Genomic DNA, 18,852 nt, shown 5'->3' on the forward strand with positions numbered 1-18,852 from the left:
ATGGCCATGACTAGACCATGATAATCACGTGACTCCGATTTGTGCCGAAGCCTGTCTTTCTCGTTAGCCACGAGCTCATATGCACAGACGCAAAGGATATTTCATAGCAACAACGATTGCTATGTTTCACTGTTACGTTATGTAGTGAGAATACTAGTTTCTGTCCCCACGGAGGAAATGTTATAGTTCTTTCTCGATTTTGGTAACCTAGAATAGTAATTTATCTAACTGGTGTATAATGTTGATAATTATGGTACGAATGCTTAAGCTCACGCGTTAATTTTCACGAATGTTTATAATGAAGATTATACAAATATTAAATACAACGTTTTATGCTATTGTAGCATTAAAATATGTAAAAGAAAAACTTATAAATTAACAAAATGTAATGTTATTACGTAGTAGAGACATGAGTACTGTATATGGCATAATATATTGCAAGGTTGCTAAGTAACGGATTCTAAGACAATGTTATTTTATACATTTTGATTACCTTTGGAAATAGTAATATACGTTACAAGAGCGGTATGTTGACGTTTTCATGGTCGAGGAAAAGATTGAAAAAGCGAAACGTAGTTGAGCTTTTTTAATTTCCGAGAACATGAAAACAAACATACCGCTCGTGTATCGCACATTATTTTGTGCGAAGATCGTTTATTACATACCTGAAAGACGAATTCCTAATTAGTTGCAATGAAATCTCCATGTTGATTTCTGTTTAATGACGGCAACTTCGGAACACCAAAATATCTTTCTTCAACATTGTTACTGTAATATGTTTTCTGTGTTTACTATACCTCCAGTCTATAAATGCGAACTTAAAACAAACGGTAAGGTTATGTAATGATTTATTTTTCATTTTAATATTTTAACAATATTATTCATATAACATATTGCAGTAATAATATCGGCATCTGGAATCTTGTTGATTTTTTCACGGCTTCCTTAATATTACTTGTATCAGGAATGCAATAAGTTTCGTGGAGTAGTAGACTTTACTTAATTTTTGCAAATATTTAAAAACAACAATTAACATTGCAATTTAGGTGAAATTGCAGTGGTAAGTTTCCAATTTATAATTATTACTATGTTAAACGTCTCTAAACATAATATGTTAAAAGCCTAAAGCAGTAAAATGAATGTCGCGCTTAAGCGGTAAGAAGAAGGAAATTGTTATGTGTGTTACGTTGGGAATACTGAATGTGGTATTTCACACTTACCGCGTATTGGTTCTGTGCGGAAAACAAGCAAATACGCACGATCTCGCACAAACATATTATATATCTTTCACGTGTTAAATTTTTTATGTTACCTTGGTAACATGTTTAGACCTGAAACAAAGCAAAAGGCGCCAAGACCAGCAACGACTAGTTCTGAAGATGACCAATAACAGGTCGAAACATGTTAACAAGGTAACATAAAAAATGTAACACGTGAAAGATATATAATACGTTTTCCAAAATGTGATTTTGTTGTTGTTTTGAAGCTTTTTCTTACAGGTACGTTGCATTAAATTGTGTTGTGAAGACTATGATGACGTCATGGAATACTAGTTGCTAGATAATCTTTTCTGGCACCAATGCCAGAATTAGGCCAATTGTACATGATTTATAGCGTCATAACAAGCTTGTTTTAATGTTAGGATTGCATAAATCGACATTTACTCTCGGTCGTGGAAAAATTGTTAATTTTACGAATGAATGAAACAAATAAAATAACGGGTAATTTAATCATGTACAGGGTGAATCACGAGGATTTACCGTCCCTTGAGCTTATTTCCGAAGACAATCTGAGCAAAAAATGGCATATAAACATTTGTCCTAATCTCAGTATTTTCAGCGTTACATTAATTTGAATTTGTTAGTAAAATAACTTATTTGTTTAGTTTTGAGGGTAAAAAATATTACAAATAGAGAATGAACTATTCAGAAGTGTCATTTCTTTAATTAGCTAGTCCACGCCTGTGGAGTAACGGTTAGCGCGCCTTGCCGCGAAACCAGGTGGTCCGGGTTCCATTCCCGGTCGGGAGAAGTTACCTGATTGAGGTTTTTTCCGGGGTTTTCCCTCAACCCAATATGAGCAAATGCTGGGCAACTTTCGGTGTTGGACCCTGGACTCATTTCACCGGCATTATCTCCTTCATCTCATTCAGACGCTAAATAACCTAAGATATTGATAAAGCGTTGTAAAATAACCTATTAAAATAAAAAAAATTAATTGGCTAGTGTTCTGAAGCTAAAAATGTGTTGTTAATTGCTTTGTACAGATTTTGTTTTTCAATTTTTAACTAAAAATTACATCATTCTTACGCATTTATCACAAAAATTGTTACAATTCATACTTATGTATCCTAATGTACATTCTTAAAGAATTTAAAAGAGTGGCGTGATTTGTAACAATTGTTGTGATAAATGCGTAATAAAATGTAATTTTGTGGTTAAAATCTAAAAAAAAAAAATGTTTACGAAGCAACTGTTGAATTCACAACATATTTCTAGCTTCAGAATATTATACAATGAAAGAGTAGTGGAACGGAGAAAAATTCTCTCCGGCACCGGGATTTGAACCCGGGTTTTCAGCTGTACGTAATGATGCTTTATCTACTAAGCCACACCGTATTCCCATCCCGGTGTCGGATCGAATCCTCTCAGTTTAAGTTCCACCTCTTGGGTTCCCTCTGGTGGCCGCCCTTTGCACTACATCATAGATGTCTATGCACGTAGGACTAATGTCCACATATCTGCATGGAAACATCATATATACTTCGGTACATTAAAATAATATATAAAATAAAATAAAATAAAATAATATATTCAGAATATTAACTAATTAAAGAAATGATACTCCTGAATAGTTCATTCTTTATCTGTAATATTATTTTACCCTTAAAACTCAAGAATAATGGTATTTTACAAACAATTTCAAATTAGTGTAATTCTGAAAATATTGAAATTAGGAAATAGTAATATGCGTTACAAGAGCTGTATGTTGAAGTTTTCATGTTCGAGGAAAAGTTTGAAAAAGCGAAACGAAGTTGAGCTTTTTTAATTTCCGAGAATTGAAAGAAAACATATCGCTCGTGTATCGTACATTATTTTATGCGAAGATCGTTTATTACATACCTGAAAGACGAATTTCTAATTAGTTGCAATGAAATCTCCATCTTGGTTTCTGTTCAATGACTGCAAATTTGCAAAACGAAAATATCTATCTTCAACATTGTTGCTTTAAAATGTTTTTCTGTGTTTACTATACTCCAGCAGGCCGTGATATAGACTACGTCTGTCTTTCCCCCTCCCCCCCCCCAGTCTATAAATGCGAACTTAAAACAAACGGTAAGGTTATATAATTATTTATTTTTCATTTTAATATTTTAACAATATTATTTATATAACATATTGCAGTAATAAAATCGGCAAGTTTAATTTTGCCGGTCAAGGAGATGATTTTTTCACGGCTTCCTTAATGTTACTTGCATCACGAATGCAGTAACTTTATGGAGTTGTAGAGTTTACTTAATTTTTGCAAATATTTAAAAACAATAATTAATAGTGCAATATAGGTGAAATTTCAGTGGTAAGTTTCCAGTTTATAATTATTACTACATTGAAAGTCTCTAAAAATAATATGTTAAAAGCCTAAAGCAGTAAAATCAATATGTCACTTAAGCGGTAAGAAGAGGGAAATTGTTATGTGTGTTAGGTTGGGAATATTGAATGTGGAATTTTAGATTTTCCGCGGATTGGTTTTGTGCGGAAACCAAGCAAATACGCACGATCTCGCAGAAAATGTTTTTATGACATTTTTTGCTCAGAATATCTTCGGAAATAAGCTCCATAAGGGACGATAAATCCTCGTGAATCACTCTGTATGTCAGTTATTGATTGAATAAAATTTATTTCTCCTTTGAGAAGAGTACGAGAATTTACAAAAACCCATTTGAATGTCCGTAACCTGAGCAATATAATTTTTTCCACGACTATAAACTGACGCTTGATCTGTCAGAAGCTTTCTTTCGATTAAAATGAGATCTACACAGATTGTAAACTCCGGACCACCAGTCTGCAAAACATATTATCTTCTGTTGTATATGGGTAATTATTTTCCCGTGGTCCTTGTTCGAAGTCTAGTGCCGTGTTGAAGGAGAACTGCGACTCACCGGATGCTGTTCATTCTCTTGGGAATCCCCGACATTCATGCGGTTTCAATTTGCGAACCTTTAGCTTAATGATGTAATTCGCGTCACTCACCCTCCCTTCCAGTTCGGAAGAAGCGGATAAGATTTGCAACACTCGCACACTGTCTCTGTGAGGCAGAATAGGAGCATCAGGAGAGCGATATGGTTGGAAATACAAGGCCAGGAGGCGAGTCAACATCACGCGACAACGAAGACAGAACCGGTAAGTAATGTTTGTCTTTTTTTATTTCTGGAAGTAGTGTCTGTTTTTTACAGTAGTGGCAAAAAAAAACCGGACCGACCCTTGTAGCTGATACACAAGAATCCTGTGCTGTGTATTGTGTCAAACTATGGTAATTTCAACATGGATAGCGAAGCCAGAGGCAGTTAACTTTGCCGAATAGAGGTAGAAATGTAATATTGATGCCAGTTGAAAATAAAACTGTCAAAGTTTTTTCGTCTGTAAGTTTGAGGCACTGAAGGAAACAAAAGACGGTAAGAATAGAACAAATGCAATAAATTTCATTGTTACAATTAATTAAACAAGATGGATATGTTTTGTGACTAGAATTTTTATTTATTTATTGAGTATGCCCCAACGAGTATAACTCATATGTAGAGGCTATACAAGAACACATACATATGTTGTACAATGTAATTGAAAACGTCATGAAACTACAGTCTGTGAAAACAAACAATAACACAAGAATTTATTAAAGAAAGAAAGCAAAATAACAAATAATAAGATGACATAAAGTTTTGGGCAGAAAGAAGAAAAAGTTTGAAACCATGAAATAAATAAATCAACTGAGAATTAAAATAAATAATCTTCCCAAAAACGAACCTATTTTTAAACAATTTTTAAAACACCGGCAATTTGGTAAAATTCTATAGTCTAAAGGAAGTTGGTTAAAAGTTGTTGTTAAAAAATGGTTAAGTCCTTTCGTTGCATAAGTTACTGAGCTGTGATGAGAAAAAAATATATTGTCTTTCTGTCTTGTTAAATAAGTATGTACAGTGAGTAAAAAAAATATTCGGACATCCGTCAACTAACAATTCAATGACATATGTTTACATATAAATATATAAAAATAAGGTTTTCTTATTTTTTCCCTAAAAGTATCCCATTTCATATAAACATTTTCAATACAACAATTCCAATTAACTTAATTTTCTTCTAATTATTAAAACATAAAGGAAAACATTTGATTTCTAATACTAACAAAAATATTCGGACACTTTTTGAAAACAAATAATGCTATTCCAGCTCGTCATTATTAGTACCTTGTAGGACCACCCTTCTGTTTAATAACCTCTTTCAGACGGCATGGCATGCTATGTACTAATTTTTTTGTTATATCTATAGGAATTTTCTCCCATTCTTCTTGAAGTCTTGCTTTTAACTCTTCTTTAGAAGAAATAGGCCTTGATCGAACCCTCCTGTCAAGTTCTTCCCATAAATGTTCAATAGGGTTCAAATCCGGCGATTGTGGAGGAGGATGAAGCACTTTAGGGCATTTGTAGAACAGAAATTCTTGTACAATATAGGAGTTATGCTGGGATCGTTGTTCTGGTAAAACATAAATTCCTTTTCAATTCCAAGCTTTTCTGCACTTTTCACTAAATTATGTTGCAGGAAGTGTAGATAGTCTTCCTTCTTAATGAGACCACAATGAACACAAATTCACCAACCCCAGAAGCTGACATGCACCCCCATATCATCACATTTCCTCTACCGTGTTTAACAGTAGCTCGCAAATTCTTGGTTTTCATTTCCTCCTTAGGCTTTCTCCTAACCATTTGTTTACCATCGCTGCCAAAAACATTGAATTTGCTCTCATCAGGAAAAAGAGCCTTTTTCCACCAATCTTCGCCTTTATTTTCATATTCCTTAGCAAACTGAAGTCGTTTACGTCTGTTCCTTTCCCAAACATAATGCTTTTTTCATGCTATTCTTCCGTTGTAGCCCCGTTTATGTATTGCCCTCTTAATTGTTTGGGCATGCACTTTTTTACCCGTAGCCGATTCAATTTCAGAAGCTAACTTCGGGGCACTTATACAAGGGTTCTTTTTAATCTGTCTGATAATAAGAGATTCTTCTCTGTCTGTGAGGACTTTTCGGCGACCTGTTTGCTTTCTCAGTTCAATTCTGTCCTCGTTTTTATATCTGAGGATTATGTCAGACACTGTACTTCTCTTCATCTGAAGCAAATCTGTATGTTTCGAATGGTTTTCCCTTTTTCGTGATGGAATATCACTAACTGCCTCTGATTAAATGTTGTTTGCTTACCTTTACGCCCCATTTTGTGTTCCGTCTTGCTGAAACGACAGCGCAAGTAACACTAAGTACTCTCGCATACTATTGAAACTCGGTACCTCCACCTACTTTGTAATGTAAGTGATCAACAGGGGTGTACAGAATAGGACCAACAGGACTTTCCGAATATTTTTGTTACGCAGTAAATTGTATATTTGTTTACTTTTATATAATAGTAATATACGTTACAAGAGCGGTATGTTGACGTTTTCATGGTCGAGGAAAAGATTGAAAAAGCGAAACGTAGTTGAGCTTTTTTAATTTCCGAGAACATGAAAACAAACATGCCGCTCGTGTATCGTACATTATTTTGTGCGAAGATCGTTTATTACATACCTGAAAGACGAATTTCTAATTAGTTGCAATGAAATCTCCATCTTGGCTTCTGTTTAATGACGGCAACTTCGGAAAACCAAAATATCTTTCTTCAACATTGTTGCTATAAAATGTTTTCTGTGTTTACTATACTCCAGCAGGCCGTGATATAGACTACGTCTGTCTTTTTTTTCCCCCAGTCTATAAATGCAAACTTAAAACGGTAAGGTTATGTAATGATTTATTTTTCATTTTAATATTTTAACAACATTATTTATATAACATATTGCAGTAATAACATCGGCATCTGGAATCTTGTTGATTTTTTCACGGCTTCCTTAATGTTACTTGTATCAGGAATGCAATAAGTTTCGTGGAGTAGCAGACTTTACTTAATTTTTGCAAATATTTAAACACAATAATTAACATTGCAATTTAGGTGAAATTACAGTGGTAAGTTTCCAATTTATAATTATTACTATGTTAAACGTCTCTAAAAATAATATGTTAAAAGCCTAAAGCAGTAAAATGAATGTCGCGCATAAGCGGTAAGAAGAGGGAAATTGTTATGTGTGTTACCTTGGGAATACTGAATGTGGTATTTCACACTTGCCGCGTATTGGTTCTGTGCGGAAAACAAGCAAATACGCACGATCTCGCACAAATATATTAACATACCATTTCATTAGCAAGCTCTTTTTATGTCCATATTATGCAAATTGGTTTATTTGACGTAACCGCAAGCGTAATTTCTGCGTTTTTGCAAACATATTTAGTAACATACACATAAACATTTGGAATATTAAGTGTCCGAATAATTCTGTTATTCACTGTATATCTTTATTGAATCTGTGACTCTGAAATCAGCTACAAGGGTCGGTCCGGTTTTTTTCTTTGCCACTACTGTACTATAGGTTATTTGTCATAATTTGTGTAAGTCAGAATATCCTCTGCTTCGAGAACACTTCCTTACATATTGTGTTCCTGGACATTGTTCAGATCTTTACGTTTTTGTAGAAATTTAGTTGGCCAGGAAAATAAATTACATGAAGTTCTGTTTCTTGAATCTGTAGTTAATCTGAACTCTATGAAACGGTCCTACACATTACGTACATACAAATACATACAAAACTAACCTAACTTAATTAGGGTTCCCAGACGTCCCGTAAAAGGGATCGTCTCGTTTTTCGCTAATGCGTCCCGTTGTCCCGAGAAAAGTCTTCGGGATAGTTTTCCGTCCCATGTTTTAGAGTTTTAAATTGAGAAAAAATGGAAAAATGTCTATTCTACATTACAAATTACAAACATCCCACTTCATCATTGCGTTGTAGATGGCTGTTATGAAACAGTTATTGCGAGTTATTAATTTCTCAAGGCGAGTAATGGCAACACCAAACCTTTAGATGAAGTCTGGGTGGATCTTTTTAAAAGTACTGAAGAGGGTAGTGGAGTTCATTATGTGTATCCCTGGAACAAATGCGTGTGTCGAAAGGTTATTTTCTCGCATGAACGCTCTATGGACTGATGAGAAAAATAAATTGTCTGTAAAAGCAGCAAAATCAATGCTTGTTGTAAAATCATTGTGTTGCTTTTCATACACGATTCTTCAAAATAAACAATAATTTTAAAGTGAACTTAATTCTTCAGAGAAATATTGCAAGACCAAGGCGGATTGATTTATAAGAATATTGTCATGTGAATAGTGTATTTTGTAGCTATTCCTGTAATAACTTAGTAAAAACAACTTGAAGGCAGCTTACATAAAGAAGCTTAAACCTAATGCAAATATGCTTCCTAACAATTTTGTTTACTATTTATTTACTTACCCTTAGTTAGTAAAGTGTTTGTGTAGTAAACTTTACTACACAAACACACACTCTTTGAAAGATTGGCATATATCAGGGGGCGTCAAGTGAGTACACTCTCGTGCGTACGTACAAACCCTCAAGCCCTGGCATACGGCTGCGGGCAAGGGTAGCTGCTTCCACAGTGGCGGAGCTAAGAACTTGTATGTGAACCAAATTTGTGATAAGAATATAAATTAATTTAAGCTTTTAATTGAAGCACACCTTTCACTGTTAATTGCACTATACTGAAAACAATACGCTATACAATTTGGTACAATTAACTAACTATATACAACATAAATGTTTGTATGTTTGCACAACAATGAAACAAAACAAAATACTGTATACACTTTTATATAGATTAACATACTACGAAATAAAACTGTTCACTGTCTTCTTCTCATTGCTATACAGTTCAATTAACAAAATAAAACAACAGTACAAACGTTGTTATTCAAGTCTCTAATAATAGTACTTTTTCTTATACATCAGAGATCCGCGGCGATTTTTACAGTTTTCTGTTAGTAAGCAGTTTTTCAATTCGTGAAGCTATTGTTTTAGTACCACCAAATTGCAAACGTGCTTTCAAGTGTTCGTTACTTAATTGGCTTCTGTGACGTGACTTTGTAAACTTCATTAAAGAAAACAGTGTTTCGCTTACGTAGGTTGTCCCGAACATGCACAATGTTCTTGCAGCAAGATTGTGCAGTTTAGGAAGCCTTTCTCGTGGAAACAAGTATAGAAATGGTTAATACTTTTTCTGTTTTGATACTTATCCTTTAGCTCAATATCGCTTTGTAAATCAAGTATTTCTAATGTAGTTCAGCAGGAACATCCAGGACACTCACTGAAAAAGGTGTTGGAAATATCTTAAATTGTTGTTCAAGTTCTCTAATTTCCTGATATCTACGTTCGAAGTCTTCGCACAATTGTTGCATTATTCTCATATTCTTTCATGTCCAAGGCTTCCAACAGGTTTCCCATGTACATCCATAAATAAGGCAATCTCATTCCTAAGTGAGAGAAAACGTTCCAGAACTTTTTCTCGACTTAACCACCTTACCTCGGTATGGTAGAGTAAATCCCCATACTCACTGTTAATACCATCAAGTAGTGCCCTGAACTCCATGTGATTAAGTCTTTTAGACCTTATGAAATTAATTGTTTGCGCAACAACATTCATTACATTGCTAAGGTTCATATTTTTAGCACATAAATATTCCTCGTGCAAAATGCAGTGCACCGGTGCCCCCAAGCGACCTCGATAGGTGCCACCACTGATGGACTGCAGTGTACAAGTGTACTGCCCGCAATGGAAGCCGTACGCAGGCCTGTAAGCCCTCTCGCGATCTTGAGTCGACCTGGCGGAGCCTGGCATATATGATGGGTGCGCATACGAAACTTACTCAGTGAAAACTGATAAGTGTCCCATATTTTTTTCCAGAAGGCCTATGTCTGGGAACCCTATACTTAATTAAACGATATAAACGTAAAATTAAGATGGGCCTACAGGACTAAGTATATAAAAATACAGACATTATTTCAACGAGTTTTCCTGTATCATATTAATTTTAATGTATTCGACTATCTTGTATATTCTCCAGTCGCCTGTTAATGCTGTATTATTTATTTATTTTCGTCATTCATCGATCACTGAATACATTTTAATTCAGTAAATCCACTTCGTTGGACATTGATATTTTTATATTTTTATTCTCATAATTAACCAGTTTCATTATTTACTATTTTTATTTATTTACTTAGTTAAATATTTATTTATTTATTTATTTATTTATTTATTTATTTATTTATTTATTTATTTATTTATTTATTCATTTATTCATTTATTCATTTATTCATTTATTTATTCATTCATTCATTCATTCATTTAAAGTGGTTATGTGCATCGCGGCATTTCTTGAAACTACAAAATCGATCAAATGGAATGAGCAATGTAACGCGAATGTTACGTTAGCGTATCCACCCTCATTTGTTTTTATATTGTAAGATGATGTGTGCATGTATAAATAGGCAATTCCAACAATAGCGATAATTATCTATAGTAATAATAAATCTGTAGCCTAAATTTTTCTGGTAATTTTCGATTTTCCAAAAATAATTGGTCCTAACATATATAATTAATCACCCTGAAACCGAAAATCGCTTTTTTGAAGTTTTTGTTTGTATGTCTGTCTGTCTGTATGTTTGTTACCTTTTCACGCGATAATGGATGAACGGATTTCGATGAAAATTGGAATATAAATTAAGTTCGTTGTAACTTAGATTTTAGGCTATATGGCATTCAAAATACGTTATTTAAAAGGTGGGTTATAAGGGGGCCTGAATTAAATAAATCGAAATATCTCGCTTATTATTGCTTTTTGTGAAAAATGTTACATAACAAAAGTTTCTTTAAAAATAATTTCCGATAAGTTTTATTCCTTGAAAAATTTTGATAGTACTGATATTTAATGAGATAAATGAGTTTTAAAATTAAAATAACTGCCATCTAAGGCCGTGTAATGAATTAAAAAACAAATGACTTCGTCTATAAGGGGCCTTGGACAGCAACAATCGAAAGCTATGAAAGATAGCCTACAGATAATGTTTCTGTGTTTGTATGAAGTAATATCGGAAGCTAAATTAACCGATTTGTATAATTAATTATTAATTAACCATTGGAAAGTGTAGTTTCTCTAGATGGACATAATGCTATAATGTTATTACAGTAACTTCTGAGTGAATCGAGGACAGGTAAGATTAAAATAGCTTCTTATGCACAGAAAACTTGATTGGCTATTCTGTACATTCGTTTCCTGTATTTCCTAAAATAATTTTTATGACCAAATGAGTGGTCTCTGGATCAAAATGATCGCATTTCAATTATGCAAATACAATTTAAATTAAGTAACATAATAAACGATTTATCCTTATATCAAACACGAATGTTCCCTGGATCAAATGTCCTATTTTAATTATGTAATTACTTTATATTTATTTCTAACGGGTGCAGCGGAGCGCACGGGTACGGCTAGTAATTAATAAATGAATAACCCAATGTAGTTTCGTATTCCAGTGATATATATCTTTGTACCAGGTGGCCGTGTAAAAATGCTAAAAACAGGTTTATGTAGGTCTGTGATTTCGGTATCAGATGAACTTGGAAAAGATTCGCGTGAAATGTTTCTTAACATGTAAAATCTTAACACAATGTTAAACTTAATTCTAATTTAATAAACAATTATTATTCACACACAAATTGGGGTTCGTGCGAGGAGTATCAAGACTGATATAACATAGTCCAATTCTGAAGTACTAAACTGTGTTATTAAATTTCAAATTAATCCATTTCTTTGTTATGACGCCATTATTATTATTATTATTATTATTATTATTATTATTATTATTATTATTATTATTATTATTGTTGTTGTTGTAGTAGTATCCTATTATTATTATCATTGTAGTAGTACCCTATTATTATTATTATTATTATTATTATTATTATTATTATTGTAGTAGTAGTATCCTATTATTATTATCATTGTAGTAGTACCCTAGTATTATTATTATTATTATTATTATTATTATTATTATTATTATTATTATTATTATTATTATTGTAGTAGTAGTATCCTATTATTATTATCATTTTAGTAGTACCCTATTATTATTATTATTATTATTATTATTATTATTATTATTATTATTATTATTATTATTTATATGATTTCATCATTTATATGATTTCATTAATTCATTTGTAATACATTTTATTTAATTGCCATTATTTTAATTATCTCACTGAACTAATTTTAATAATATTATTTGTACTATTTATTTTGTTTCATTTTGGTCAATTGAGTAATGTTGACTATTATATTGATTGTATTTTCATCTCATTGCCATTTTCTATCATTCATTCTCATCATCATTTGTTGTTTTGTTTCGTTTTGTACCTGTACTAAACTGTAATTGGCCTTGTGCTGTTGTTTCGCACATTAATATTCTAAATAAATAAATAAAAATAAAATAAATAAATAAATAAATTATTATTATTGTAGTAGTAGTATCCTATTATTATTATCATTGTAGCAGTACCCTAGTATTATTATTATTATTATTATTATTATTATTATTGTAGTAGTAGTATCCTATTATTATTATCATTGTAGTCGTACCCTATTATTATTATTATTATTATTATTATTATTATTATTATTACTGCTTTTTTCTGGAGAGAATGGTGATGGAATTCTGTCTAAAATTCATTGGAACGAACGAGGAGATTATAACTACCCAGTGCACGGGAAAATTTAAGGCCTACACGGAATTTAGAAAATAAATTATATTAAAACATAATTAACCTTTATTTATTTTCACATTCAATACACTGCTCCGTCGATATAGGAGATAGCCAATATTTACCTAGTTAGATACAACACGCGGAGCAAGTTCCCTGCAATCGGCAGTTATGTTAGGTAGAGCATGTAAGTCGAGGAATATTATGGACAGTAAAACATCGACCACACGGTAATGACTATATGAGTTATTTTTCTCTCTAATCCGTTGTTATGAAACATATTTCCTTCAGCATTTTCTCCTTTCCTGTTATTCTCTTTCCTTGTGACGCCTGTTGCAGCATGACGGCCTGTTAGCAAACAAGATTTAACTTGTCTGTCAGGATTGTAGTTGATCAAAGGAGGCCCAGTAATTCTAATAAGTAAGTTCCCCATGATGTTAACTTGCAGGAATGATCTCAGTCAGTGGAGAGACAATGAAGTTGAGATGGGAGAAGTTTCACAATATACAGAGTGTTTCCGAGGTGGTGTTACAAACTTTCAGGGATGATGGCGAAGGGCATATCAATTTGAGATAAGGAACCCTGGTCCGGAAATGATTGCGTCGAAAGTTACAAGCAAAAATAGTTCTGTAGGAATGAAATAATTTTATTCCTCTTTACACCTTATATATGTGTATTAATCTGTACATCTTACACATACTGTATTCATCTGACGTTGTTTACGTTGTCTACTTACAGTATTCCATTCAGTGCGCTGTCTGAGGGATGGGGACAGGAAACTACACTAAAGCAATGCAGATAGCGTAATGTGTAACGGACATGGTCGGTCCTGATATGGACGTCTGTAGACAGCAGTGCATGTGTACAAGTTGCAGTGTCCAGTAGATCAGTCCTAGTGAAATGGAGGAGTATACGAGAGCGGAATAAGCAGACGTGATTTTCGAATACGGATGAGCCAATGGGGACAGTAGACAAGCTCACAGATTGTATCGGGACAAGTACCCACGTAGGAGACATCCGGCCCATACCATTTTTCTACGACTGTTCCAAAAGTTAAGGGAAGGAGGGCACGTGGTGCCAAATTACAGTTCCATTTACACACAACTATTTTTGCTTATAACTTTCGACTCAGTCATTTCCGGACCATGGTTCCTTATCTCAAATTGATACATGTACCCTTCGCCATCATCCCTGAAAGTTTGTAACACCACCTCGGAAACACCCTGTATTGACGGCGCAATATTCGAACATTTCTGTGGTTCCAGGACAAAATGTGATATTATGTAATTTCTTGCCATTTTTTAGGCGCGAGCATTTAAAGTTTCAAGGATCCGTCTTTTTGTTTTCGATGATTTTAATATATTTTGAAGTTACCTCTGTTTATGACGATATTTTATTGTTGTTATATAACAAATGAACTCGCTATAAAGGTCACTGCTTACATTAACAAGGTACATGGTCTTCGAAATTACGATTTTATCACAGTCTAGTATATACAGGCACGAAACTTGAGTTGTGTGGTTGCTAGGAAGAATAGACTGTGCCGACACTATTTCGCATTGTCTGTAATGAGGCGATATTAATGATCCTAGTGGTTAGCAACTATCTATGGATGCATATTTACTACGTTTTGAGCTTCGTGACTGTATATACTAGACTGTGATTTTACTATGATTCCGAAGGCCGTGATTACTTAATTGGGAATTAAATTAATTGGCTTTATTTTAAATGCGTGAAATTCAAACGAATTAAATATGATTTATCTTCCGCATTTAAGTTAAATTACAATTAGTTAATTGTGGATTAATAACATGTTGGTGAAATCGGTCCTAAGTCTTAAACAGAAGTTTTGCTGGATGTTGTAATTATTTCACTGTTGCAGGCACAAGACCTGATGACGAGGAGCCGCTTCTGGAGACAGGTGCATTTGCACGCCTTTCAAATATTAAAATTCTACTGATAGCCCTCTTAATCACCATCATACTAGGCGGGATCAGTGTTGGCATCTGGTTGCTAGTAGACAACGGTATGTAGTCCTCATTTTCAGTAATCAAATTTAAAATTATTCTCTAGTTACTATTCTTGAACTTATCCGAAGAGGCACGCTTATGAAAAATCAATAATGCCAAATCAAGACATTACGACTAGAATATTAGAATGGCAAATCATGCATTTAATATAAAATGTCTTTACGCCGCTTCCAGACTCCTTTCGGCTTGCAGCGATACTTCATTGCTGAACAGAATTTTGAATGAACTCACAGTGCTGATAGTTCAGGAGAATAGTTCTGACAGGAATGTGCTCAATGCCGGTTCTTCTCGTTATAGCCTACAGCAGGGAAGAGACGATATTAGCTCCCAATCACGGTAGAAGAGATCGACCTTGATCACGGACGCATAGCGCATCCACTGTAACGTAAACAACAGGGATGTACATGCACATGCAGCGAATAAAGGCAGCAATTATAATAACTTGCGTTACTAAATTTCTGGCTATGTAATAGGGCTAATTATTCAGTTATTTAGTATGCATGTACATATATAAACAAATCGCAATGAGAAGGGTGTTTTAGGAATAAAAAGAGAAATAGGAAAAGTTAATTGTATGTAAACCATTTTCTTGTTAAAAGCAATTATTTATTATGTAAATACTTCACTTCATTGGTTAGGAGAAACTAATAGGGTCTACCTGCTCGACGTGTGTGATCTCTAAGTACTTCTGAGTATCTGTTGAAAAAATAATAACGACAATATTGATTGTATGATTGTGAAAATGTAGTCCTTACTCTCCAGTCGTGATTATGCAATGAGTTTTCTTAGAGTGATTTGTGAGATGCACGTAACACAAAAAAACAAATTGATTAAATCAAGATATTGAGAGCCATCGCAATTTTTTTGGATCAATCATTTAAGGGGATATGTATGACTTTTAAAACTTCCACACTTTTCAGCCAAAAATTTGTGAAATTTAAACTATATAAACAGATCTATAATAATATCTGTACAAAATTTGGTGCAATTAGGTCTAATAGTTTTGAAATTATATTTTTAAGTATATTTTATATTGACGTTACTAAAAAAAACCTCCTTGCATCAAAGTTTTCAAAATGTTTAGTTCATATTTGCTCAAAATCTTGAAAATAGTTATTGGAATAAAAGTGAATTGGCTTTTTGAGCTTAGTAATAGTATAAGTTAAAGTTCTATCAAAGGTAAAATATTATTTCTAAATTAAAGAAATGCGTAGTCTAATAAAAGTAACTATCCAGAAACAATCAACAAATAAAACATCAACAATACATTTAAAATAAAAAAATAAAAGAAATCTAGATACAATCTACTGACACAAATGTAAATTAATTTACCTTCGATGTCAATTCCGAAATCAATTTATTTCTCTCTTCTCCTGAATAATGCCTATATTTTTTTAATGTTGCGTCTCATAATGCCGTTTTATGTTGCTTTTTTTGCAAATGATTTTTTTTACACAAACACTGGACTTCATCACCATGTTCGAAGCATAATGTATCTTCCACTCTTCCTTGAAACTTTACTGTATGAGCGCTTTTGTTCCGTCATGATGCGCTGTGTTCTAAGATCTGTACATCCTTTAGCAATGTTTACAGGTAAAAGAGCTCCGCGCGCGCGCTGCGGGCAGAAAATAGCTCTCGCCCGCAAATATTAGTCACCATCCCAAGACTGGCCTACAGGGTGCAACAAAAATGTATGTCAAAACTTTAGGGACATATTCCTATCATATAGAGAATGAAAAAATATTATATGAACATTTGTCCGGAAACTTTTCATTTCCTTCTTACAGCCCTTTTTCTACAACTCTGCTTACATTGCACGATGCGGTACATTATGAAATAAAAGTAGCATACCACATGGAAATCTTTCTTACAGAAAATGCTCAAAAAGACTTCTGTTAGCACGGATACATGCATCAACCCGCCGTCGCATTGAATCCCGGATGCGCTAATATATCCTTGGAGAATGTTGTATTGTCTCGTCTTCCAAAATACAGGCTTGAAGACTCTCTTCATCTTGCACCGAGGTTCAATGCATAAGCTCTTTTAAATGACCCCACGAATAAAATTCTAGTGGGTTTAGGTCCGGAGAGCGCAGAGGCCAAGGAATTGCTCTGTTTCTACCTACCCGCCACGGAACCTTTGATTTATAAATCGACTAATATTGACACTGAAATGAACAGAAGCTCCATCGTACATGAAGTACGTTTCGTAGTATTCGTGTAACAGAACAAGTAAGGTGTACTGTAAGAACACTTTGTATCTTTCTCCGTTGAGCCTGGGTGGAAGAACACAAAGTTCCATCAAACCGTCACCAACACTGCCCGGGCCAAACATTAACATTTCCATGTGATATGCTATTTTTTTTTCCCCCATAATGTAGGCCTACCACATCATACAGTGTACGCAGAATTGTAGAAAAGTGGATGTAAAAAGAAAATAAAGCGTTTTCGGATCAAGTTCATATTATTTTTTTTTATCCTCTATAGGCTATGAGAGGAATATCCTCTTAAAATTTTTACATAGACATTTCAGTTACGTACATTCAGTATATGTTTCATTTTGTAGTGGCAGCTCTCTTATGTCCTTGTCTCTGTGAATGAAGAAATGAGAAATAATCTCGACTGGAAAGGAAAGACAGAGCAGGACATACAGAATGGAAATGATATATTATATGATTGAAGGAGGCAATAAAATGCATTAATAGTACATTATGCAACGAGCTTATAATTATAGTAATTAAGACGCAAGTATGGGTGTTTATGAAACGATCGCAAGCGAGTTTCATAATATTCATACGAGCGTCTTAATTACCATTATAGGCAAGTATCATACGACTTTTTATGCTCGACCATATTTCTAACTTGAAATTATTCAGATGTATACATTTTATTTGTATCTGACAAGATCGGAAGTGACCTTGTTCTAGGTCGTGAATTGTGAGATGTGCGCAGACGCGAAAGTATTGATTTTTTCCGAGGAACAATAATGTCATTGACCTTGATGTAATCCCGTTAAACTTGATATAACCTTGATTATTGAATTCGACATTGAAAAACGAGATGACAAATTGAATTTATTTGAATATTATTTACAATTAATGATAATTATTATAGTAACAGAACATAACCTTCTGCGACAGTATTGGATTTCCAGCCTCCGTGACTTTTCGCTAATTCTCTTTCGATTGCATATCCGAGAATAATCGATACTTGCGGTTTTATAACGGTACAAAGCTGACTTGTAATTGGCTGAACACCTGTAAGCTGAGTTGTCATTGGCTGAACACCTGTACTTTAATGAGTAGGTGTACTTTAATGACATGCATTAAAGGACTGCTACCAGGTGTATAATTACTACATTTCGGCATGGTCGAGCATAAAATAAATTTAAAACCTATTATGAGTGCATGGTTAATTAGAAAATTAGGCTGAAAGTCAGCGTAGTTTGGCAACAACACATCGTCGGTCCACGAATACACACATGATCTCAAGTCTGAAGAGCATCATTCCGTCTCTTAGTCACTGCAGCAGGGTTGCGAGAGTTTCTAATAACAGGAAAAAATTATATGTGTTAACATTTTTATTTACTTACTTACTTACTTAATTATGGCTTTTAGAGAACTCGGAGGTTCATTGCCTATCCTGAGCAAGATTAATCCAGTCTCTAACATCATATCCCACTCCCTCAAATCCATTTGAACATTATCCTCCCATCTACGTCTCGGCCTGTCCAAAGGTCTTTTTCCCTACGGCCTCCCAACTAACAAAACAATAACTTACAAAAATATCATCCATTTTATTGAAAAACTTCAAAGGAATAAATCATTTCTTATCAATTTCTCTAATGATAAGAGTAAGGCCGCT

General features: G+C 33.7%; 1 protein-coding gene across 2 annotated transcripts in view; it reads left to right on the top strand.

The window, feature by feature from the left end:
- Nucleotides 1-4,242: 4,242 nt before the first annotated feature.
- The window catches only part of LOC138694904 (peptidoglycan-recognition protein SB2-like), a 33,747-nt gene continuing 19,137 nt past the window's right edge, over nt 4,243-18,852 (top strand). Inside the window, exons 1-2 of one of the 2 annotated variants that reach the window (XM_069819090.1) lie at nt 4,243-4,400; nt 14,842-14,985. In XM_069819090.1, the coding sequence (XP_069675191.1) occupies nt 4,340-4,400; nt 14,842-14,985 (205 nt within the window). In that variant the 5' untranslated portion in view covers nt 4,243-4,339. The remainder of the gene's footprint in view (nt 4,401-14,841; nt 14,986-18,852) is intronic. The other variant, XM_069819100.1, reaches the window with a different exon arrangement.

The sequence above is a fragment of the Periplaneta americana genome, chromosome 1 (genome assembly GCF_040183065.1).
Source record: "Periplaneta americana isolate PAMFEO1 chromosome 1, P.americana_PAMFEO1_priV1, whole genome shotgun sequence".
Lineage (NCBI taxonomy): Eukaryota > Metazoa > Arthropoda > Insecta > Blattodea > Blattidae > Periplaneta > Periplaneta americana.